Source organism: Panthera tigris, chromosome X (genome assembly GCF_018350195.1).
Source record: "Panthera tigris isolate Pti1 chromosome X, P.tigris_Pti1_mat1.1, whole genome shotgun sequence".
In the NCBI taxonomy this organism is placed as follows: domain Eukaryota; kingdom Metazoa; phylum Chordata; class Mammalia; order Carnivora; family Felidae; genus Panthera; species Panthera tigris.
This window is the reverse complement of record NC_056677.1, coordinates 87,733,659-87,758,137: the sequence shown is the minus strand read 5'-3', so window position 1 is coordinate 87,758,137 and position 24,479 is coordinate 87,733,659. Positions and strand designations below refer to the sequence as shown.

Genomic DNA, 24,479 nt, shown 5'->3' with positions numbered 1-24,479 from the left:
CCATGACTTTCAAAATCTCTTTTTCCATTTCAAGGAAGTTGTAAAAGGGAGATCATAAAATGTTGGTAAACTCCATTACTGTATGCAGAGTAAATTATGTTGGCCAGAAATCCATGTCAGATGCTCCTTTTTCTCCCATGAAGTCAAGATAAATATGGCTGGATGGTATTCGTGTTGAGCCTGAGTGATACTGGATATCAAGGCAGAAAGGACAACACATTCAAGGTGCTTGCTTGGAGGAGAGAGAGCTCAGATACGATGTAGTCAGTGGGATAATTTCCAGAGAAAAAGGAACGTCAAAGAGAGGTTTAGACCTAATGGCCTGACTGAAGGTAAGCAAGGGCAGGAGACAATGGAGTACCCTGATGAAGGGCACCAGCTTTGACATAGAATCGCTTGCCTTGAACCCCAGCTCTGCCGCCTGCTAGTTGGTGACCTTACTTCTCCAATCTTCAGTTTCCTCACTTATGTAACAGGCACAGGGTTGTTGTGAATAAATGGGACTGTGTTTTAAAGCCTCACCCAAAGCGCCCAGTGCATAATAGTCATTCTATAAAGAATTGACATTCCCTTTCCTCTTTTATTCAGGCAAGAATTTTGTTGACCAGAGAGGAGTAACTCAGGTCACAGGGTGAAGGAATCAGGAGTAAGAAACTGATTTTACTAACTTTCCAGATGTAAGGTCATGAACCCAGGAGATAGATGCTTGAGCTCTCAAGAGAGAAACTTAAATCATTTACACAAGAATAGAATCAAGAAAAAGTATTTGGTACCAGAGTGCTTTCAGCTGCCTGTTAACAAGCTGGCTTACACAATAAAATAATGTCTTATCTCACACAATAGGACATTGAGACACAGTGCGCGCTGCAAGATTAGTTGATTTCAGAAGCTGAATAATTTCGTGAAGGATGCAGTTTCTTTGGTCCCTCCTTTTACCATTTAAAGTGTCCAGTTCTTCCTGGGGCTAGTTTCTGCTGTGATTATAAGGCTGCTTGTAGCAATCCTTCTATACATACTTATTCACATCCAGTGGGAATGACAGAGACAATCTCTCCTTCATGCATAAACTAAAAATGCTTCATTTCACTTTTACTGGGGTCCCCATTGATCATCGTCCACTCCTGAATTTATAAATAATGATCATCACAGGGTTTGTCAACCTCTGGTCGGCTTAAGCCGGGATTCCTAAACCAATCACCAGCAAGAGGGAAGGAATTGCGACAACTAATTCATACTAATGACAGTGTCTAGGCCTTCTGGGCCCCAGAAGGAGGATGATCACTGCAGTGTGGAGCAGAACCTCCAGGCAACTGGCAATGGAAATGTAGTGTGAGGAACAAACTTTAGTGATTTTAAGCCACTAAGGTTTTTTAGATTACTTGTTACTGCAGTATAACCTGACCTATGTCATGTAACAATAGAAAAAGTAAATAAAGTGTTGGGGTGCCTGGGTGGCTCAGTCGGTTAAGCGTCTGACTTCAGCTCAGGTCATGATCTCACGGTTCATGAGTTCAAGCCCCGCATCGGGCTCTGTGCTGACAGCTCCGAGCCTGGAGCCTGTTTCAGATTCTGTGTCTCCCTCTCTCTCTGCCCCTCCCCCACTCACACTCTGTCTGTCTCTCTCTCATAAATAAATAAACATTTAAAAAATTTAAAAAAAAAGTAAATAAAGTGTAAACTATATTAAGAAGATGGAGAAAAGTTCAAATGTGAGTGTAAGTGAACTAAACACTCATCTATGAAAGCAAGAAGTCAATAGATGATGTTTAAAATGAAAATAAATAGTATATATAGTCATGGTGTTTTAGAAATATGGAAGAAACTACCAGGAAAGAAATGACAACAACCAAAAAACTTGCTAAAAAAAATTAAGGCCTCCTGGCTGGCTCAGTTGGTAGAGCATGCGACTCTTGATCCCATAGTTGTGAGTTCGAGCCCCACATTGGGTGCAGAGGTTACTTAAAAACAAAATCTTTAAAAAAAAATTAAAAGTTATTGCCCAGGGAATAGGCCTGGGATAGGAATAGGTGGAGAAAGAGGATTTTTGTTTCATTATAAACTCTTCCATATTTTTCTAAAATTTTTTTAACATTTATTTATTCTTGAGAGACAGATCACTAGCAGGAGAGGGGCAGAGAGAGAAGGAGACACAGAATCCGAAGGAGGGTCTAGGCTCTGAACTGTCAGCGCAGAGCCCGATGCAGGGCTTGAACCTACAAACCATGAGATCATGACCTGAGCTGAAGTCAGACACTCAACTGACTGAGCCATCCAGGCACCCCATTTATTCAACATTTACTGAGTGGCTCTACTGTGCAAAGTGCTGGGTATACAGAAATAAACTAGACACAGTTCTTGCCTTTTTCTTATGTTTTAAAGTAATGTGCTTTTATTCCTTTGATATATATTTGTTAATTTTCCATTTATTTGACTTTACTTGTCAAATATCTTTAAAAAATCATTTCAGGCCCTGGAAACATGACTATAAAATCCAACTGAAGTCTTCCTGAAATGGAAGTTTGGTTGACTCAGATCTTACATACCTCATTTATTCCTAAAGAACACTTCACTTTTGACCACCAGATGGACAAATTGGTAATCTGACAGCCAGCTTCAAAATTAAGACAAGAACAAGAGAATGTTTTGGTTTGTGCCATTTAATAACATTTCAGAGAGAAAAAAATACATCAAAAGGGTCTCTGCTCAGCAAGTAATTTAAACTTGTTACAAAATGGGTTATGTGCTGACCTGGTGGTGCTCCTTAATAGACTTTTCTAGGGGCCAGAGCTGCAGGTTTGTCATTAGTGGATTTCTCTCCTATCACAGGCTTCTCTAAAGCCTCCTCTACCAGCATTAAAATCTTCATGAAACTCATCTCTTACCTGGCCCCCACGTCGGGGACGGCCATACTGTCTGCCCTGTCTAAAGCCTAGATCCCAATCTGTGTGGATAATACGATCATCTAGGCGGGTCCCGTTTAGGCACCACATGGCATTTTCGGCCTCAAATCTATTATGGTATTCTACAAAACAGAAACCACATGCCATTTTCTTAATTTTATCCAGGCCCATAAACATATTCTTGACATCACCATATCTACTAAAGAGCTCATATATTTGCTCTTCCGTAGTATAAAAGGAAAGATTCCCCACATAAAGTGTGAAGCTTTCTTTCGGTAATTTCTCCTGCTCATCATTATTGCCACCGAACTGCTGGTCCCGGTACTCGCTCAGCTCCAAGGAGGGATCGCTGCGCAGAAGTCTCAGGTCATTGGACATGGTGCCTAATGGGCACCCTGAGGGCAGGGGCTTGTGGTCCATCTTGGCAGCAGTGACACCGCTAACAAAACCCTAAATTAAATTGTTAAAAAAGTAAAGTTACAAGGAAGGAAGCAGAAACACAAACCTGGTATATTTAAGAGGTTTGTGCCCTGACGCATAGACACCTCAGCTCTTGACTATGAGGCTCATGTCAAGGCAAACTTAAAATAGAAAGTTCCAGGCCCCAGGAGCAAGGTCATAAAATGCAACTTTGCAAGTCTTCTTGAAAGGGATGTTATGGTGCCTTTGATTAACTCAGATCTTACATACCTAATCTATTACCAAAGAACAATTTAATAACAGAATGCTATGGAAAAATATGGCACAAAACAGTAAAACGGATCAAAGTTTCATGGAGAATGAGCACTACTATCATTCCTGATCAAGGACTAGGCATCAGGTAAATCATATATACAATCAGGGCCAAAGCACAAATACAATTGTAATATACCCTGTCATAGTTTAAAATAACAAATTTATGATTCAAGTCTATAATATGGAAATCAATATATGGTATTTTTAAGTTAGACAAAAGTCTATCTATCTATCTATCTATCTATATACACTATCAAGTATACATGTAGCTCTATAAAAATGAAAACATTCTGGCATCATAAATTTGACTTAAATTAAGATTAGATTTTATTAGCAATAATTCTACTTTTCATCTTAGACTAGTCCATCTATTTAAAAAACCTCCCCAGAGAATTTTAACTAGTGCCCTTTTCCCCCTTTACTAAATTTTCCTACCGCAGTCAGAGGCATTAAGAATGATTCAATCGGTTTTAGCTACACTTTCCAAAAATAGCCGTTAGCTCCACACCCCTCCATTTTGCAACAGTTCCCAAATTTTAATGCGCAAGAAATACCCACAGTACTAGATGGAAATGTAGATTCTTGCAGCCCAACCTTCAGAGATTCTGACTTGGTAGATCTATTATCAATAATCACACCTCAGATAAATTTCATTGGCTATGATACTGATACTGCCACAAAGCTCTGACTCAGTAGATCCAGAGCAAGATCCAGGAACTGACATTTAACATCTAAACTGCACCCCTCCAGACGCAAGTAGTGCAAGGACCACACTTGGAGGAACTCTGCTGAGGAAATGCTTTCTCTTAAACACTTAATGAACACTCTTTATTTGCCATGTACTATGCTAGGTGCTATGAATACAACAATGAAAAAGACATGGTGAACTTACGATTTTCAGAAATTATTGTACCCCCAGCACTAAGCATGAGCAACGATCTGCACACACAGTAGACATGCAATAAATATCTGTCAAATGAACGAACTTGTAAGTTCAAAATTGAGGGATGAAACCAGACAAGTAAACAAGAAAATACAATATGGTGTGATCAACACTGTTGTAGAAATATATAAAGGCGAAAGGGAGAAGTGAACTAACATTTCCTGGGGATCTGCTCTGTGATGGTCACCTTGTGCACTTTCTACTACGTCACAGAGGAGAAGCAGTTACCCAGCGTGGGGGCATCAGAGAAGGCTTCCAGAGGGGGGAGCTGCATATGCACTGACTCTCAACAGACAAGGAGGGTGAGTGTGTGTGTGTGTGTGTGTGTGTGTGTGTGTATGTGTATGTGTTTGGAAGGAGGATGTAGAAATTTCGGGAATGAACCAGACAGAGAAAACATGTGCAAGGGCAGAACACAGTCAAAGAAAAATAAAATCGAAAACTTAAATAGAAGCCTAAATAAAAACCAGGTGCAAACGACAGTGCTGTACAATTCAAAGCAATGAAAATGGCGGGCCCTGCCTATTTAGATGTCATTTGAAGAGCAGTGGGAAGCCCACTGCCCAAAAACCATCTTCCTGACAGCCTCTCAATGATGTCTGAAAGTCTGCAGCTAGAAACTCATTACTTTGAGTCATTGACAAATTGCGCTGTTAAAAACAAATATCCCTCCCAGGCTTCATTTCTTCCTTTTTTTTTTTTTTAATCTGGTTACTAGATTGGCAGATCAGAGAATGTGATAGCTATAGTGGGTTGCATTTTATCCAGGCATTGGACAAAGTTTCCCATAATTTTCTTGTAGACGAGATGGCAAAATGTAGGCTGGGTGCTCCAGCTGTTTGTTGGGATGAGTCTGTAACTAGTTGAGTAAACTAATGGCTTGGTGTCAGACCAAAAGGGAAGTTCTAGCAGGGAGCCAAAAGGCTCTATTCTTGGCTGTGTCTTTTTCAGCTCATTTATAATTTTGGCTTTCTACAAACAAGAACTTTTAAAATGGTCAAAACTGCCTGAGATGGAAGGGACTGCCTTGGTGAGCAGTGAGCACTAGGCACCAAGAGCTTCAAGCCAACGTTGAAGAACCCCTTGCAGAATGGTCAGGCAGTGGGGAGGCCCCTTTCTGTCAGTGTAGTGTTATGAATCAATTTTGAAGTCAAATTGATTTTTGATGTCAAAATTTTGAAGTCAAAAGACCTCAGTTAAAATCCCAGCTTCACCACTTGCTAGAAATGTAACCTTGGGCAAAGTGCTTAACCATACTAATGTCAATTTCCACATCTGTAAACCGGGGATCAAAATATCTACCTCTCAGCAAATGCTGTGACAGTGTCAAGTGTAAAAAGCACCTGGCACAATGCTTAACACATTGTAGGTGTTCAATAAACAGCATGTGTTGGACAAAGTATTCCATTCTGTAATTCAGTAACCCAGAATAAGACATATAAATACCGATCAAATCTTCCAATGATTCAAGGTAGGAGGGATTTTGAATGGATCTGGGCAGCCTTGGATGATGCTAAATCCAAACTGACAAGGTGATGGATAATACTTAATATATGTAAATTATTACTTTTAGATTCAACACAAGGCAAAAGAACAAAGTGAGGGAGATTTGGAAAGACACAGGCTTGGGAGCCCTGTTTTACAATTGGGGCATCCCGTATTTCATTTCTTCATTTCTTCTTTGGCTTGATAAACATTTATGGAGCACCATGCCAGATTCTTGGGAAATAACCACAGACAGCTTCTGCCCTCAAGGAGCTCACAGTCTGGAGAGACAGATGATGTAAAAGATCAATTACAACAAATGTGATTAGTTCACTTACATGAGCATGTACTAGACCCAGAAGTAACACAAAGAAAGGAGGTAAAATCACAGAAGGGAAAGGATGAGAGGGAGACCACTTTCTAGAAGATAGGATCCCTAAGTCTCCTTAAAAAAAGGATCACATTGTATTTATGTTTCAAGTAGGCAATTCACATTTCTGGTGCAAAATAGGAAATGTAGAAAAGAATGAGAAACGGGAGGGAGTCTGAAGTTGGTCTCCTACCCCTTTGCCCCAGCCACCCACTTCTCTGCAGAGGCAAATTACTGTTATTTTCTTGTGTAACTATCTTGACATACTCCAAGCTCAATTTTGAAACTTGAATAAGTTTGGCTGGAAGACAAGGGGTCATTCTCGGCAGAACCATGTGTACAAAGGCATGAAAGCTAAATGGGGTGTTCAGTTTGGTATTATTTGGGTAGGAGGACAAGGAAAATATTATAGGAGATAAGACTGGAAGGGTAGGCAGGGCCAGGTTATGAAAGGCCTTGTAAAGGCATATAGAGCAGCTTGGACACTACCAGTAAATAGTGGGGAGTCTTTCTAAGGCCTGAAGCAGAGGAGTGATGTGATCTGATTTGCATTACAGAAAACTAATTCTAGCACCAATATGGAGAGCAGATTAGATGGGGAATAGGCCAGGGAGCCTGGGTGGCTCAGTTTGTTAAGCCTCTGACTCTTGATCTCAGCTCAGGTCATGATCTCATGGTTCGTGAGTTTGAGCCCCACATCAGGCTCTGTGCTGATGGTGCAGAGCCGCTTGCGATTCTGTCTCTCCTCTTTGCCCCTCCCCCACTTGTGTTTTCTCTCTCTCTCAAAATAAATAAATAAACATTAAAAATGTTTAAAAAATAAAGGGGAGTAGGTCAAGAGGCAGGAGACCAGTTGAGAAGCTATTTAAATAGTTTAAAGAAAGGTGATGGAAAGTCTGGACTAGTATGCTTGTAGTAACATAAAGAAAAGACACACTTTTTGTAGTAACAAAAAGAAAAGAAAAGAAGATAGACTTTAACAACTCTTGGCAACTGGTTGAATGAAGAGTCTTGGGTGACTCCTAAGTTTCAGGTCAGGACAACTGTGTGGATAAGAGTCTGCATCACCAAAATGGTGGTAGTGGGATGGATGGGGGTGGGGGGCAGATGTGAGTAAGGAAGATGAATTTGTGACATACTGAGCTTAGTTTTGAGGTACCTGTGGAACATACCATGTCCTATATGTTTAGTCACAATTGAATATTCAGGTTTGGAGCTCATGAGAGAGATCTGAGGCTATAAATATAGATCAGGGAGTGAACAGCAAAGTAGGTAAAACCATGGGGATGGATAAGATGACCCAAGGAAAGGTATAGAATGAGAAGAATCCTGGAAAAGAGCAGCATTGAAGGGGTGGCAGAGGAAGAGTCCAGAAAGGAAAACAGGAAGGAATAACCAAGAGGAACGAGGAGAATCAGGAGAGGAACAGCATGACCAGAGTCAAAGTGTAGGCACTTTCAAGAGAGGCATGAGGACGGAAGTGGAGTGAGAGCAATCATTTATGTTAAATGCAGCAGAGAGAGCTCCAGGAAAATAAAGACTTAAAATTGTTTGCTGGGTTTGGCAATCGGGATGTCATTGGTTTCCTCAACAAGAGCAGTAAGAGTGGTGTTCTGGGGTCAGAAAAGCCAGACTTTGGGGGAAAAGGCAGGGCTGAGTTTGGAATGGAAGGTGAGGAAATGGAGACACCAAGTGTAGACTGCTATGTTTGAAAAGCTTCCGTGATCACGGAAGGAAAGAAATAGGGTGAGCACCAGTTGGGAACAGAGTTGAAGAAGAATTTTGCTTGTTTTTTTTTTTTCCTTTGAATGTGAGAAAGTCAAGCATATCTAAATGCCAATGGGAAGCAGCCAGTAAAAAGAGAAAGAGTGGTTGAGGATACAGATGAGAAAAGGGATAGCCAATGGAGAAAAGTCTCCAAGGAGATGGGAAAGAACGGGCTCTGAAGCATAAATACATGGCTTAGCCTTGAACTGGACAAGCTAGGCCTATTCCTGCAAGGCAAAAATAAATAAATAAATAAATAAATAAATAAATAAATAAATAAATAAAATAAAAAAGGAAAAATAAAAAATTAGAAAGAAAAGAAAGAAAAAAGAGAAGATTAGGATGTGTAGAGAGGCAACTATATGGCAGGGTGGGGTCAGGGCAGGAAAATAAAAGTGAGCATCTGATGGCTTTGATTTGCATAATGAAATAAGTGGTGAGGTCCTCTGCTGAAAATAAAGTAGATCATGGGAATTGGTTGGTGAAGTGGATTGGAGGTGAAAATGATTGAAAGGATGAAGCTTGAGGGCACCTGGCTGGCTCAGTCCGTAGAGCATGCAGCTCTTGATCTTGGGATTGTGGGTTCGAGCCCCACATTGGGTGTAGAGATTGCTTAAATAACTAAACTTTAAAAAACAAAAAAGGAAGAAAGGATGAAGCTTTAGATGAGTCATTAAAGTCACTCAGGATGGTAACCAGAGTTGGGGAGATGATAAGTGAGGTGCCGAGGTCGTCAATAAGTGAGAGACCTGGAGGGTGGTAGACAACAGGAAGAAGTATTGGAAGAGGTTAGCTATATGCCGTCTCCTGGCCCGATGGGGTAAGAGAGAACAGAGACCCTCTACCACTGAACCTTTGGAGAGGTTGCTTAGTAGATGTTAGGTACTGTATCTGACCCAAGGTAGATGCTCAATATATGTGAAGAGATGACTTTTTTTTTTAATGTTTATTTATTTTTGAGAGAGAGAGAGGCAGAGTGCGAGTGCAGGAAGTGGCAGAGAGAGAGGAGACACAGAATCTGAAGCAGGCTCCAGGCTCCAAACTGTCAGCACAGAGCCTGATGTGGGGCTCCAACTCATGAATTGCAAGGTCATGACCTGAGCTGAAGTCAGACGCTTAATGCACTGAGCCACCCAGGTGCCCCAAGATGACTTTTTTTTAAGCCAACATAATCGTAAAATTGTATTAGAAGGTCACAGGAAGGAACGGTTCAAATGTACTCAGCACCAATGAGTATGGAGCGGTATATCCATTTCTAGGTGCCTTATTTTAAAGTGTATCTAGATAAGGGTCAAGAAACTACTGAGGACTGATTAGGAACTGGGCTAAGAGATGGTTAAAAGAAAATATGACAGCCGTCATGAAACATTTGAAGGATTCTTTCTGCTCCATATGGTAAAAGTAAGATTAATGGATAGAAGTTACAAAGGAAAGATTGCAAGTCCTTTTCAGTACAGCTTTTCATTTATCCAATCATGAAATGTGAAGTTATCTAGTGTACTCAAGTGGAGGCTGGACAAACACTACCTACAAGGGGAATTAGAAAGGACACAGAGAGAGAGAAGATGGAAAAGCAATCCAGTCATTGTGCACCACCAATCATCAAATTGATTTGTAGACACTGTGAAAGACTATTTCCAACTTTAAAAAGGAGAGCTTGGCTAGAACAGAAGGCCCTCCCTGACTTTTGCTATGGGGGAAGAATGAGTCAGAGACTCTAAAAATAGAAGAAAAATTTGAAGAATGGCTCAAAAGGATCACGATCAAAATCCTGGGGGGAGGGAAGAGAGACAGTGGCAAGGTAAGGCAAATAAGCTTCCAGGAAAAAAATTTTACTGGCCTTTTGGAATTGGCGGGAAGACTCTGTGAAGAGCCTTTCCAATGGCTGCCTTAGACTAATGCTTGGTATTATTTCAACTCTGCCAAAGAAATAAGCCAGGTTGTTTCTGGCTGCAGATGAAGGCAGCAGCTCTGAGAAAGGAAATTAGAAACAGCTGGAACAGTAGTGTTACACGCTTTACCTTTATAAAGCCTGTTCCTAGTGGTAGAAAGATAGCTGGGAGCAGCTGTTGAGACCTGGAACCCCATGGCCAGAGATCTAGCCAGTGCCAAGAGAAACTAATGCCTGATTAAGGCTGCTTAGAGCTCAGAGTGGCAGAAGATGCTTATATGTCTTTAACACCTGGATTTAAAAGAGCAGGTGGGCATAAGCTGAAACAGACAGGCAGACCCGAAGCAGAGACAGTGGCCTGGGACAGCCTACAGGAGAAAAGAGAATAATAAAGTGACTGTTCAGTGTACAAGCTGATCCTGATTAAATTAAGAACGGGGTAATGGGGCACCTGGCTGGCTCAGTCAGTGAAGTGACGGACTTCAGCTCAGGTCACGCTCTCATGTTTTGTGAGTTCGAGCCCCATGTCCAGCTCCGTGCTGACAGCTCAGAGCCTGGAGCCTGCTTCAGATTCTCTCTCTCTCTCTCTCTCTCTCTCTCTCTCTCTCTCTCTCTCCACCCCCCTCAAAAATAAATAAACACTGAAAAAAAATTAAGAAAGGGATGTTAATGATGTCTGATTTTTTTTGTTTATCATTTACACTATACAGCCTTGCTATTCAAAGTGTTGCCCTGGACCAACAGGAGCAGGGGCACCCCGGAGCCTGTTAGGAAAGCAGGAATCTCAGGCCCCTCCCCAGACCTGCTGAAGAATAATCTGCACTGCTGGCATCAGGTGATTTATATGCACAGTACAGTTTGAGAAGCACTTCTGTATCTGGGGTTCTTCATTGAGCTTCTCCCTAGCTAAAACCTTTCCCTTCCTCCATCCTTTCCTCCCTCCCTTCACCTCTCTTGACTTCTTCGTTCTTCGTTTCCTTTATGAGCTAACAAACAACTCTAATCATGGCTGATAAACTTAGGAGTAATGCTCATAACGTACCTCCTGACAAGGGAAAGAAAAGGGTGGCTGGGTACACACCGTAAAAGCATGGGGTTGGGGAATGGGAAACCACTGGCTTTCTTTTCAATTGTACCTAATAACCTTCGTCAAGCTCACTGACCTTTCTGAAACCCAGTCTCCTGGTCTGTAAAATAAAGGTCATTATAGTACTTACCTTAGAGTGCTACTGTGAGGATCAAATGAGGAGCAGGTATGTGAATTGTCACACAGTAGGAGCCCAGTATTTGGTGGTTATGATTACTGAAAGCCATCAGTTTTGTTTTTTTTAATAGGCTCCACCTCCAACATGGGGCTCGAACTCAGGATCGTGAGATCAAGAGTTGAGTGCTCCCCCAACTGAGCCAGCCAGCCACACCTGAAAGCCATAAGTTTTTTTAAAATGTTTATTTATTTATTTTGAGAGAGAGAGAGCACACAAGTGAGGGAAGGACAGAGAGAGAGAGAGAGAGAGAGAGAGAGAGAGAGAGAGAGAGAGAATCCCAAGCAGGCTCTGTGCCACCATGTGGGGCTTGAACTCATGAACTGTGAGACCTGAGCCAAAACCAAGACTGACTCATCCAGGCACCCTGAAAGCCATCAGTTTTGAAGTGAAATTAGAAATAATAAAGAACTAGTGTTGTGACCCTCTGCAACCTTGCAAAGTCGTCAAAAGTCCCATAGAGAGCCTCCATGAAAGCTTCATCTACCTCATCCAATTCAACTTCCTTGGCTCCAGCTCCAGCCAGCAATAAGGCTAAAGCATTTCTTATTCCCTTGGATTCTCTTCCTGTTTTAGCTGGATGACCAAGATTTTCTAACTTTTCCTTGAAAATGGCCCACATTTTTTTTTAATTTTAATTTTTTTAATTTACTTTTGAGAGAGAGGCAGACAGACAGACAGACAGAGTGTGAGCGGGGGAGGGGGAAAGAGAGAGGGAGACAGAGGATCTGAAGCAGGCTCCAGGCTCTGTGCTGTCAGCACAGAGCCTGATGTGGGGCTCGAACCCATGAACTGTGAGATCGTGACCTGAGCCAAAGTCGGACACTTAACCGACTGAACAACCCAGGCACCCCAGGCCCACACTTCTAATATATATAGTGGGCTAATGTATATATATATATATATATATATATATATATATATATATATAATATTATATTATACTATACACACTTCTATACACACACTATAATATATTATACACACACTATAATATATATATTATACACACTTCTAATATATATAGTGGGATGGCATATATATATGCATATATATATATATATATATATATAGTGGGCTGGTCTGAAACTGTAACTAATATTTATAACATTTTTTCTTTTTTTCTTCTATAGAAAAATGCATGTCTCCTTCCAAACAACCGACTTCAGAATGAACTTTGAGATCTTAGCCTATGTATGAGTTGGAGGCTGCCTTTATGTCTACATATGGAGTGGTGACAAAGGACTAGATAAACCAGGTCCAGAATTCCAGAGGTGGCTGAAACGTAAATGAAAATGGCCCAAGGAGTGGAAAGTAGGGCTAAGAGATCAATCTGAGTGCACAGTATCAAGATTCAGAAAGCTAATACAGGAAGGGACATACACATTGGGAAGGATATTAAAAACCAGCAGCAACAACAACACAAACCATTTTTCTGCTATATTAGGTCAGGGGTCCCTAATCAGTAGCTTGGGATCTACAAGCAACGTGGAAGCCTTACAAGTTACCTCTTCAAGGTAGTCACCTTCCTCCTTCCCTGCTCTCTGTAATGTGCCTGGGTTAGCAGCTCAGAGGGGAAGACAGAAAACAGTGTCCCTACCCCACAACCCTCCTCACTCCCACACCCTGACGGACAGCCCCTAGGTTCATTCAGCTTCCTTCTACCCTTAACCTCCCTCTTGCCAGAGGAGATCAAATCTTCAGGAAAGTTCAGCACAGTTTTTCCTTACAAAAAGGCAGAGGACTCCTGTATTGGGTGAAAGGAGATGACTCCCGAAAACAGGATCATCAGGATGGAGGTGTGGAAAGCTAGTTCACAAAGGACCATGGAAAAAACAAAGGTCTTCTGTGCCTTCTTACTGAAGTCTTTAGTAAGAAGATTGATTATATTCAGGGCACTCTGGGTTAATAGGGTGGCAATCTCTAGCAATCTCTGATACCCACCATTTACAAATGCCCATTAGAGGGGCAACTGTGTGGCTCAGTTGGTTAAGAGTCTGACTCTTGGTTTCAGCTCAGGTCATGATCTCATCGTTTGTAGGTTCAAGCCCCGCATCAGTCTCTGCACTGGTGGAGCACAGCCTGCTTGGGATTCTCGCTCTCTCCTTCTCTCTCTGCTCCTCCTTCACTTGTTCTCTCTCTCTCTCTCTCTCTCCCTCTCTCCGTCTCAAAATAAATAAATAAACATTACAAATTCCCATTAGAATACCCGCAAAGCTCTGCAAAAACCCTAAGAGTTGCACTAACTAGGGACCCTGGGAAAAAGTGACCACCAGCTGCTGGTGAGGAAGGAGTTGCTCTTGGCTTTTGTGGGGAGATGTGGTTGGACTGAGGAGCACACTTGCAGCCTATGTACGCTCTACCCTCTGGTCCAGAATAATGAAAGTGCCCCAAAAGATGGGGAAAGCTTTTGATTCACTTCTACCAGCTGTCTTCAGCAATACAGGAGCTGTACTAATCAGAAACCCAGAAACCATCTCTTTAGTATACAAAAAATATTTTCTAAGGCAAACCAGGGGTCTGCTCCACTTCTACCATCAAGCTCCAATAGGTTCTGTATGCTTTTGGAGATTACAACAGGAGCACACCACGTGGCTGGTGATAGTGGCAATGGTGGTTAGCCAGTGGTTGTTGTGAGGAGAAGAGCTCCGAACATAAGCATACTTGGAGACATCATATCTTAATGTAACAGAACAGGGGCACCTGGGTGGCTCAGTCGGTTAAGCATCCAATTTCAGCTCAGGTTATGATCCCACAGTGGTTCCTGGGTTCAGGCCCCACGTCGGGCTCTGTGCTGACAGCTCAGAGCCTGGAGCCTGCTTCAGATTCTGTGTCTTGCTCTCCCTCTGCCCCTCCTCCACTCGAGCTCTGTCTGTCTCTCTCTCAAAAACAAAATATTTTTAAATTTTTAAATCAAAAAATAAAGAAAATAATGTAACAGGACAAACTCCAGAGTCAAACAACAGAAGATCAGAGACAGAAGATTCCATCTCAATCCAGTAGAATCCCAAAATAATAAAACCACTACCAACAAACAACGCTATAAACTGCTGCCATGTACCGTGTACATATTAGATGCCAGGCACTATCTTTAGTACTTTACATGCATTATCTCAATTACTCCTCATAGCGAACACAAGTTGCCATTCAAATCTGTTTGAAAGGGTCAGGTAATAATAAGGTCTAGCTCTTACTATGTGCTAGCCACTAAGTGTTTTATATCCACCATCGCATTATGCAAATGATTACTAGGCACTAGAAAATGGGCTCAGCCTTCGCAAGTCATCTTTAAGGCTCAATCCAGACATCACCTCTTCTGGGAAGCCACTCTTCCTCTCTCTCTCTCTCTCTCTCTCTCTCTCTCTCTCTCTTTCTCTTTCTCTTTCTCTCACGAGACCTTGAGCTCCAGAAGACAATGCGCTGTGGATATTAGGATGTGATAACATATGACCTCCATGACACAGTTCTGTAAAGAGGGAGGCTAAGTAAGATAAAAGTTGCTCTTGGCTGGCAGAATTGTGAGTGAATTTGGAGGCTTCTTCACACCATCCCACACCAGCTGTTTTCTAAAATAACCTTGTATTGGGGCACCTGGGTGGCTCAGTTGGTTAAGTGTCTGACTCTTTTTATTTATCTATTTTTGAGAGAGAGAGAGAGAGAGAGAGAAAGAGAGAGAGAGAGAGCGAGCACAAGCAGGGGAGGAGCAGAGAGAGAGGGAGACAGAGAATCCAGAAGTGAGCTCTGCGTTCAAGCAGAGAGCCTGATGCAGATTCCAGCTCATGAACCGTGAGATCATGACCTGAGCCAAAGTCAGATGCTTAACCAGGCACTGATGTCAACTCTTGATTTTGGCTCAGGTCATGATCTCATGGTTTGTGAGTTTGAGCCCCGCATCAGGGCTGTGCTGACAGTGGGGAGCCTGCTTGGGATTCTCTCTCTCTCTCTCTCTCTCTCTCTCTCTGCCCCTCCCCTGCTTGTGCATGCTTTCTCTCTCTCTCTCTCTCTCTCTCTCTCTCTCTCTCTCTGCCCCTCCCCTGCTTGTGCATGCTTTCTCTCTCTCTCTCTCTCTCTCTCTCTCTCTCTCTCTCAAAATGAATAAACTTTAAAAAAGATTTTAAATTACAAAAAATAATCTTGTGTTACTTTATTAATAAAATTATTTAATTTATATAGTAAAACATACTAATTTTTTGGCACATAAAACTAGAAAGTCCTTTGCCTTTACTCCTTTCACCCTCCCTAACCCCACCCCCTCGTTAGAAGTAACCACTGTCAGTACTCCATCTAAAATTCTTCTATAGGGGGGATATATTTTAATTTCACCAAGAGAAAAATATGTCAAATCTGAGTAAAGCAAATCCCAGTTGTAATAGAGGGATAGAAAACCAAACTATAGTAAAACAAACCAGTGTTTAAAGAATATCTAAAAAAACTACAGATTCTTTGAGTACCACAGCCTTATATTACTACAACAACTACTACTATTTTTAAAAAATTATTAAGGGGCACCTGAGTGGTTCAGTCGGTTAAGCATCCGATTTCGGCTCAGGTCATGATCTTGAGGTTCGTGGGTTCAAGCGGGGCTTGAGCCTGCTTCGGATTCTGTGTCTCCCTCTCTCTCTGCCCCTCCCCCACTCACTGTCTGTCTCTCTTTCTCTCAACAATAAATAAAACTGTTAAAAAAATTTAATTATTAAAATGGTAACCATTTCTTGAGCTCTATGTAAAATGGCCCTCAAATGAGATCAAGACACCTGACACAAGTGCCCATTCACACACCCCTCTATACAAATCCTCTTTGCTCGTATATCTCCATATTCCAACATCGCCCACACACATCCAATATCCACAGGCAAAGCTCCACATAGAAGTAAATACACAATCACAGACACAAATATCCTACATATATAGGATCTTATTTTTGTTTCCTTATTAATGCTATCCCTTTCAAATCAGTTCTTAGTTCATGTTCTCTTAACACTTGCTTATAAATTTGCACCTTCTTTTTGCGTATAAAAAAACTAAAAGGAAGAAGGATGGGACATTGAATTCATCGGGTCCAGCTCCCTATCTGCAGAGGTGTCTATTTGAGACCTAACTATTTAACTTCTACCTGATGATCCTTAAGGACTCTTGAAAATGTCCCCCACGTGCTCATCTCCATATTCTATTTCTTCTTGGTCAAACAACAAATATTTATTGAGCACCAACCATGACCAAGCACTGTGCTAAGAAAGTTTGTAGTTGGGAACATAATAGTTCCCAAACCTGCCTGCCTATAAGAATCACCTAGGGACCTATTAAAATGATAAATCTCTGTTCCCTACCCCAAACCTACTGAATCTGAATCTTTGTGGCTGGGGTCTGTAATGGGCTATATTGTTCACCTCCCCCCGCCCCCAATCCAGTATGTTGAAATCCTAACCCCCAGTACCTCAGAATGTGACTGTATTTGGAGATGGGGGTCTTTAAAAAGGTAATTAAGTTAAAAGGGTTAATGAGGTCATTAAGGTGAATCCTAATCCAATATGACAGATGTCCTTATAAGACAAGGAAATGTGGACACAGACGTATACAGAGGAAAGACCATGCGAAGACACAGGGAGAAGATGGCCATGTAGAAGGCAAGGAGAGAGGCCTCAGTGAAAACCAACCCTTACAACACCTTGATCTCAGACTTCTAGCCTCCAGAACTGTGAGAAAATACATTTGTCATTCTCTTCCACTTGCCAGCTGTGTAACCTTGGAAAATTAATTCCATCTCTTCCAGAGCCATAAAACAAGGCTACCTCATAAGCTTACTATGAGGGATAAATGAAAAATTGTTGTAAAGATCCAGAACAGTAGCTTGCATGTAGTAAAGGCTCATTCATGTTAACTATTATTTTAATATTATAAATGGTTGGTCTAGAACAAAGATTCTTAAAAATTCAGAGGATAAATAAATTTCAATGGAAAAATGTCTTTATTTTCCCCAACCTCTAACTGAAATTTAGATTTCCTTCCATTACAAATAGAAAGAACAGATCACAGTAGGATTAGCAGTACCCGTGACTTCATCACTGGTGGAAATCAGTATTTTGTCACATTACTGTTATTACAGGTGTCTTTAAATACTTTTACACTCATCATTACTTTGAAGTTATCATAGCTGCATCTAGATCTTGTCATTTACTACATTAATAACAAGCACTTATATACCTATATCACAACCTTCTATTTTTAATCTTTTGATAACAGCATAACAATATAGTTGATTTCCTTTGTAATTCTACATATTTGATTTTATGTATCTGAAAACATTGTTCTAAACTTCACTATACTTTCAAAGGGGTCCTTGGCACAAATAAGATCCCCTGATCCAGATTTTAAATCCTTGCCAGGCTATAAATCTGTGATGGACAATTGAGAAAAGTTTCCGGAAGTATAATCTGCTTTCCCCAGTTAAGAAATGTTAACAAAATTGAATTTCAATGGTAGGGAAAAGGGATTGCCTGAAGATCACTGTTTGTGTGCCTTACTTGAACATAGCTGGATTGTAAGGGCTTAGAGGGCAGCTACCTATTCTTTAGATAGGCCAGATAATCTCTCTGTGCCTCAGTTTTCCCATCTCTTAAGTGAGGGTGATGGTAGGAGCTAATTCGCAGGATTGTGGTGATAAATTAAACTGGATGATGCCATGTCAAGCACTTAGAACAGTGCCTGACACATGGTAGGTGATCCAAAACTCAGATATTCTCGTATTAATTATTATACCAGATTTGCCAATTTCCTTACAAATAAAAATCTTTTAATATATTAGTAAATCGTTGATTGCACCTTTTTATTTTGAGTATGTGATCTTCTTTAAACAGCCGTTATGCTTTATAAATGTTTGATAAACCCATCATTAAAAAGTCACCTAATTGTTGGGGTGCCTGGGTGGCTCAGTCGGTTAAGTGTCCAACTATGGATTTCAGCTCAGCTCAGGTTTGTGAGTTCGAGCCCCGTCTGCATCAGGCTCTGCGCTGACAGCACGGAGCCTGCTTGGGATTCTCTCTCTCTCTCTCTCTCTCTCTCTCTCTCTCTGTCCCTCCCCCACTCTTTCTCTCTCTCGATCAAAATGAATAAATAAACTTTACAAAAAGTCACCTAATTGTTAAAGGTACAAGCTTCCAGGTCTGAAAGCTCTGTGTTCAAATTCAAATGCCTAACTTACTACTTATGTAACCTGAGAGCTTCTTTAACTTCCCTAAACCCGTTTCATCACTGGAACTACAATACCTATTTCACAGGGTTGTTGTGAGGATTATATGCGATAATATATGTAAAGTGCTTGGCACATAGCAGGGACTTAATAAATGGTATCTATCCTTTTTCTTTATTTTATTTTATTTTATTTTATTTTATTTTATTTTATTTTAGAGAGAGAGCATGAGAGGAGTGGGGAGGGGCAGAGGGAGGGAGGGAGAGAGACAGAGAATCTGCTCAGCACGGAGCCCAACTTGGGGCTTGACCCCACAACCTCTGGGATCATAACGAGCTGAAATTGAGAGCTGGATGCTCAACCGACTGAGTCACCCAGGAGCCCTTATCCTTTTTCTTAACAGTTTCCAAATGCACAGCAGCCTTGTGTGTCGAGATCCCCTTCATGTTTCACACAAGCCCCTCTAAGACCTGGTCCCTCATCCTTTTCCAGCCTCGACTCACACTATTCCATCTCTCATCTTGTTCTCCCACAACACCGACCTGCTTTGTAATCCCCCCCACCCGGGCCCCAGCATACACTTTGTCCTCACCACCAGGTCTCTGTTCTCTACTCTCTTCACCTAGATTGCCCTTCTTCCTTCCAGAGCTGACATCTTCTCCACACTCCACAGCACCTGCTCCCACCACACACCAGGCCTCCCTCATCACCGCTCATTTGTACTGTTTTTGTCTCTTGATGTATCTGGTTTGTTGGCTAGACCATACCTTCTTTGAGGGCCTGAGCTGTGTCTCATTTACCTCTGAATCTCCACTAACACCATACTTGGCACAGGGCAAGTGCAGAATAAGTGACCCTTGAATGACCCCATCTGAGAAGGAGATGCCCCTTATACTCGCTTTCTGCTCCACCCGGAGAGCCACCAGCTCTGTCTTGAAGTGGGGCCCCCTTCTGCTCACTGGGCTTATGCAAGAGCATTTTGCTGCTTGTAGCGTCTCCACCCAACACAATATATGTAGGCAAAGCAAGGCTTCACAGAGAGAAGCCAAGGGGGCCCTGCCCAGTCAGCCTTCCCTATGGAGGTATACTATATATCAATACAAGCTGGACTTGTATGCAGACACACAGCAGCTTTCTGAACTCTATCACTGAACTATCTAGATTTTTCTATACCTAGGTTATATTTGCTCCTGATCAGCCTGGATATAGTATGCAAAGCTGCACTGAATTATTAACAACACTGATGAGAGCAAGGAGTACAACAAGGGAAATGTCAAGGGGACAAAATCTTGGGTTTAATGGTGCCAAATGCCAAGAAGGAAATACTTCCACCAGGGCCTTGTCCCAAGGTTATGCACAAAGATAAGAGGACTCAGGCATGTATAGAAGCAAAAGGCCCCAGCAGTTCTCAAAACACAACTTAAGTAAACATTTATGTAGCTAATACAGTTTGTTATAATGTTTACTATAAAATAATTATAAACAAGAGGGAAAATCATAACCACTGTAATTAAAAAACAATTCAGTAGGCTATAAGTCTGCACAACCATATGAAATTTCATATTCTACTACCTCCTCTGGCTTTTACCCAAGTACATTAAAAAAAAAAAAAGACCAGGAAGAAGAAGAAAAAGGGAAACTATTGCATCTAAAGGATTGCCTTTCCCAAACTGAATCCTCAGCAGTCTGTGAGAGCATAGGGACCATGCTCTCAGTTCTGCAGGTCTGCTCACTGACCTCCAAATGCCTCTTTCATCTCTGATCTTGGGACCTTGTCGGGAGCTATGGATACAGGTCATTTCTGGTTTTCTGGCCCCTACAGCAGAGAGTACTTCCCTCCCTCCATTTCCTAAAGACGTGGGGCCCCATATAAGACCTATAGGGCCGGGGCGCCCAGGACGCTCAGTAGGCTGAGTCTCACACTGTTGGTTTTCGGCCAGGTCACGATCTCACGATTTCTCACGAGAGTTTGAGTCCTACCTGGGGCTCTGGGCCCACAGACTGGACCCTGCTTGGGATTCTCCCTCTCCCTCCCGCTCTCTCTGCCCCTCCCCCACTCGCGCTGTTTCTCTCTCAGGATAAACAAACTTTTAAAAAATTAATTAAAAAAAAAGACCCAGAGGGCATTGGGAACAGGAGTTATTTGGCCTCCCTTTGCTGCTAATCACAGGGCTGATGCTTGTAGCACCTAGAGAGAATTTCAAGTGTATGGAAGCCCGGTCTACAGGGACTGAGGCAAGCGAAGCTCCACCAGAGACAGGGTGGCTCTGGCCCAGACTGGCGTCCGCGGGTACAGCTAGGTCATGGGGGGTGGAGGGGCGGGCTTTTAGTGTAAAGGCTCCGCCTAGTTTTCCCTCCTGTTCTCAGAAGTAATGCCCTGTGGATTCCACTAGGAGGCATCCCTGCCGGCTCCTAAAGATTGAACTCTGACCGCGAGGCACCGAATGTTGTTCCACGTCTTAAACACAAGATGGCGGTATATACTGCTGTATGGCCAGGGCCGCGGGCTTGTGAAAAAAAGCGAGCGGAAGGGGGGTGGGAAGTGCTGACTGAAACTGAAATCCATTGGAGTTCTGTGTGAAAACTGATCATGAATATTTTGAATTTTTTTCGGGAGCCAATAATTAGGGAATCCTCCACATTCGACGTATTCCAATTCTCCAATCCTGAGACACCCTGAAAGTCTACCACTTGCCCACCCATCACATCCCTACATCCCGCAAGCCTGGGGTATGACCCAAGGAACCAGCCTGCCTTGCTCTCCACGGATTTGACCTTTAACCTTTCCGTGGCCCCAGAATCACATTCTCCTCAGAACTGAGAATGCCACAGCCCGCAGTTTCATTCGACACGGCCCCAGTGCCGGTGAGCGTTCCCTCACCGCAGCTCTTGAAAGGGTGAGGGCAGAGACGAACTAAAGTGGCAGGTGGAGATCAAAAAAGGGTGCGGGGAGTAAGCTTGGAAAAGTAGGGGAAGATACTGAAGTGAGGAGAAAAGAACAGAACGGAGGAGAAAGGGGGGTGCCGAGGCGAAGGACGCGCGGAGAAAACACAACGGGGGAAATGAAGGGGGAAGAAAAAATGAGGAGAGAAAAAGGAATGGGGGAGAAGAGGGGGGGAATGAGGAAATACAGAAACGGAGAAAAATAAGGAAAGAAAGGGGGCAAGAAAGAGAAGGAAGAGGGGGCGGAAATGGGTAAAGAAAGAAAAACGGAAAAGAAAAAAAATGAGAGAAAGTGAAGAGAGTGGAGAAAAAGCGCTGAGAGACGGAAAGGCAAATTGAGACGCGAGCCCAGAGAGGGTGAGGGGGCAAGGCAGCGGGAAGCCTGCCGGGGAGCCGGGTATTCCCGGAAGCCCGGGCAGAGATCGCCTCAAATGGGGTTCAGGGAAAAGAGGAGAGAGCCAGTGGGGGAAAGAGGGGAAGAGAAGTGAGAAGAAGGGGACAGAAACCGAGGCGAGTTTGAGCGCGCTTCTGTGAGTTTCGTTCAAGGCTTTCACTGGGCACTCGGTAGAGCGTGCCTGGCACTTCGGACTCTGTGGGGGCAATCGCTCTCTTTGCAGCCCCCACCCACCCCCGCCAGAAACAGGCTTGTGGGGGGCGGCGGTTGAAGGCGGCCACGAGGCAGGCTCGCGGGGAGCGGCGGCGTCTCTCCTGCAGGGGGACCCGTCCTCGGTGGGACGCGGAACGTCTGCCCTCCCGCGGAGCTCTCGAGACCAGAGATCGCTAGTAGATTTATTAACGGAGGATGCGCCCTGAGCGGCGAGAGAGCTCGAGCCCAGGCACCGGGCGCGCGGACGGGGTGGGGAGAGCCGGACCCGGCTCCCGGCAGCGCGGGCGAGGGTGCGGGCGGCCGTGTGGGTGCGAGGGTGCGAGGGCCCTAGGGTGCGGGGGGGGGGGGCGGGGGCGGGGGATTGGGGGCAGAAGCCAGCCGGCCGCGGCGGCCGAGCGTTTTCCACCGCCCCCCAACCCCCCGCCCCGCGGGGTAATTTACATGCTATCACAGCCCCGTGCTGACTCCTGGGCATGAGGCTCACCGGCTCACTGGGTCACTCGCTCTCGGCTCCTGCCACCGCTCAGCCGGCACAGCCCAGGGGAGCCCGTGAGCGGGAGAGCCAGCGAGCCGGGGAGGGAGGGAGCGAAGGAGGGAGGGAGCGAGGGCGCGCCCCAGCTCTCCCTCTGCCCTGCCGCCCGCCCTTCCTGCTGCCACAGGTCCGCCGAGCCCCGCTCACACTTGGGAAACTTGGGACTGTGCTAGGGCCGCGGGTGGCACCTAGGGGGAGGGCAGAGGGGGAGGGGAAGAGGAGGAGGAGGAGGAGGAGGAGGAGGAGGAGGAGGAGGAGGAGGAAGAGGAGGAAGTGAGCCCAAGGATCCGCTCAGAGCTGTTTGTCCAGCTGTTTCTATTCGCACCCGGAGCAGCACAGCCAGGAGGTGGCCGAGCCGAGGGTGGCTGGCTTTAGGTGCTAATTTCCAACTCTTCTCGCAGCTCGTGTTTTCCATACACCCTGGAGTCCCCTCAGGCCAGCCCGGCGGGCGCGCACCTGCCAGCCGACCCTGACCTCGCAGGCCAAGCGGCCCCTGAGTCTGAGAAGATGGCCCAGTCCAAGACCGACTGCCGCTCACCTGTCGGTCTCGACTGCTGTAACTGCTGCCTGGACCTGGCCCACAGGAGCGGGCTCCAGAGCGACAGCAGCAGAGAGAACAACAACCCGGGCAGCCCTACCGTGAACAACTTTCGGCAGCTGCAGGAGAAGCTGATCTTCGAGAACCTCAACACCGACAAGCTCAACAGCATAATGCGGCAGGATTCGCTAGAGCCCGTGCTGCGGGACCCCTGCTACCTGATCAACGAGGGCATCTGCAACCGCAACATCGACCAGACCATGCTGTCCATCCTGCTCTTCTTCCACAGGTGGGTGACTGGGCATACAGATGGGCACGCGGGCCGGGCCAGCGCCAGCCTCTGCCGGACCCTCACCTCTGACAGAAGGCGCTACCGGGAAGTTCACAAGGGGCGGGGCGATAAGACTCGTCGCTGATGCTACCTGGAGTCCCGTGGGGCTGAGGGAAGGCCCTGCAGGTGGGAGCCCGATCTTGAAAGGTGCGCGCAGGAGACTTTCCCAGGGAAATGCTGGAGTCCAGAAGGTGGACAGAGCCCCAGATAGGTTGGGGGTAGCTGGCAGCACCCATCCTCAAATGCATACATTTCCACTGCCACTTTGGAGATTCTGTCGCGGAATGCTCTTGGGATCTGAGTTCTACCCTTCTCAAAATATGCAAACTCAGATTGAAATTGCAAGGGCTTTTAAATTACCAAGTGGCCCTGGCTGACCGCGAGGGTAAGCAAAATGTCAAGACAAATTAAGCCCTCTGCTGGTGTGGGGAGAGGGTGGAGAACAAGAAAAATTAGAGATGTGTGAGAATTTTTTGAGACTCTGGATGGGGGTACCCCCACCTCCTCCATGGATTACAGACTTCAATTTCCAATGATGGGCAAAAGCAGCCCCAGAGAGCATCCTAGGACCGGTGGGTGGATGAACCCATATCTTCCCAGGCCTGTGTAGGAGTGTGGGTCATACTTTCTAGAAATCCTGCTGAAGGGCAAGGAAAGAGGGAGAGGGGAGAAACGTAATAGGAAGATATAACGTGGCTTCTGCCCTCCATCCAGTCTGAGACACTCTGGTAAGAGTCAGTCTTTAGCGGGGAGACAACTGAGGCAATTTTGAGTCAGGGGAAGCAGGAAACCCAGCCTTAGGCCTGGTGTTCTTAGAACCATTGGGATGGGACACTAGTGTGTGTGTGTGTGTGTGTGTGTGTGTGTGTGTGTGTGTGTGTGTGTTAGTGCGTGTGTATAGGGGTGGATCTTATTCTCTCAACAACAAAGGTTATATTAAGAGAAAGAGAACCCCGCTGAGATAGACCTGGGTTATGGTACAAATTGTG

The 24,479-nt window shown here is 44.3% G+C and overlaps 2 protein-coding genes across 2 annotated transcripts in view; one reads left to right on the top strand and one right to left on the bottom strand.

Moving 5' to 3' along the window:
• Positions 1–2,648: 2,648 nt before the first annotated feature.
• The window catches only part of NCBP2L (nuclear cap binding protein subunit 2 like), a 51,377-nt gene continuing 29,546 nt past the window's right edge, over positions 2,649–24,479 (bottom strand). Inside the window, exon 2 of the mRNA XM_015541311.2 lies at positions 2,649–3,350. Coding sequence (XP_015396797.2) covers positions 2,802–3,320 — 519 coding nt within the window. The 5' untranslated portion in view covers positions 3,321–3,350 and the 3' untranslated portion in view covers positions 2,649–2,801. The remainder of the gene's footprint in view (positions 3,351–24,479) is intronic.
• Positions 22,919–24,479, top strand: part of TSC22D3 (TSC22 domain family member 3) — a 61,763-nt gene continuing 60,202 nt past the window's right edge. The window contains exon 1 of the mRNA XM_042975163.1: positions 22,919–23,448. Within this exon, the coding sequence (XP_042831097.1) occupies positions 23,129–23,448 (320 nt within the window). The 5' untranslated portion in view covers positions 22,919–23,128. The remainder of the gene's footprint in view (positions 23,449–24,479) is intronic.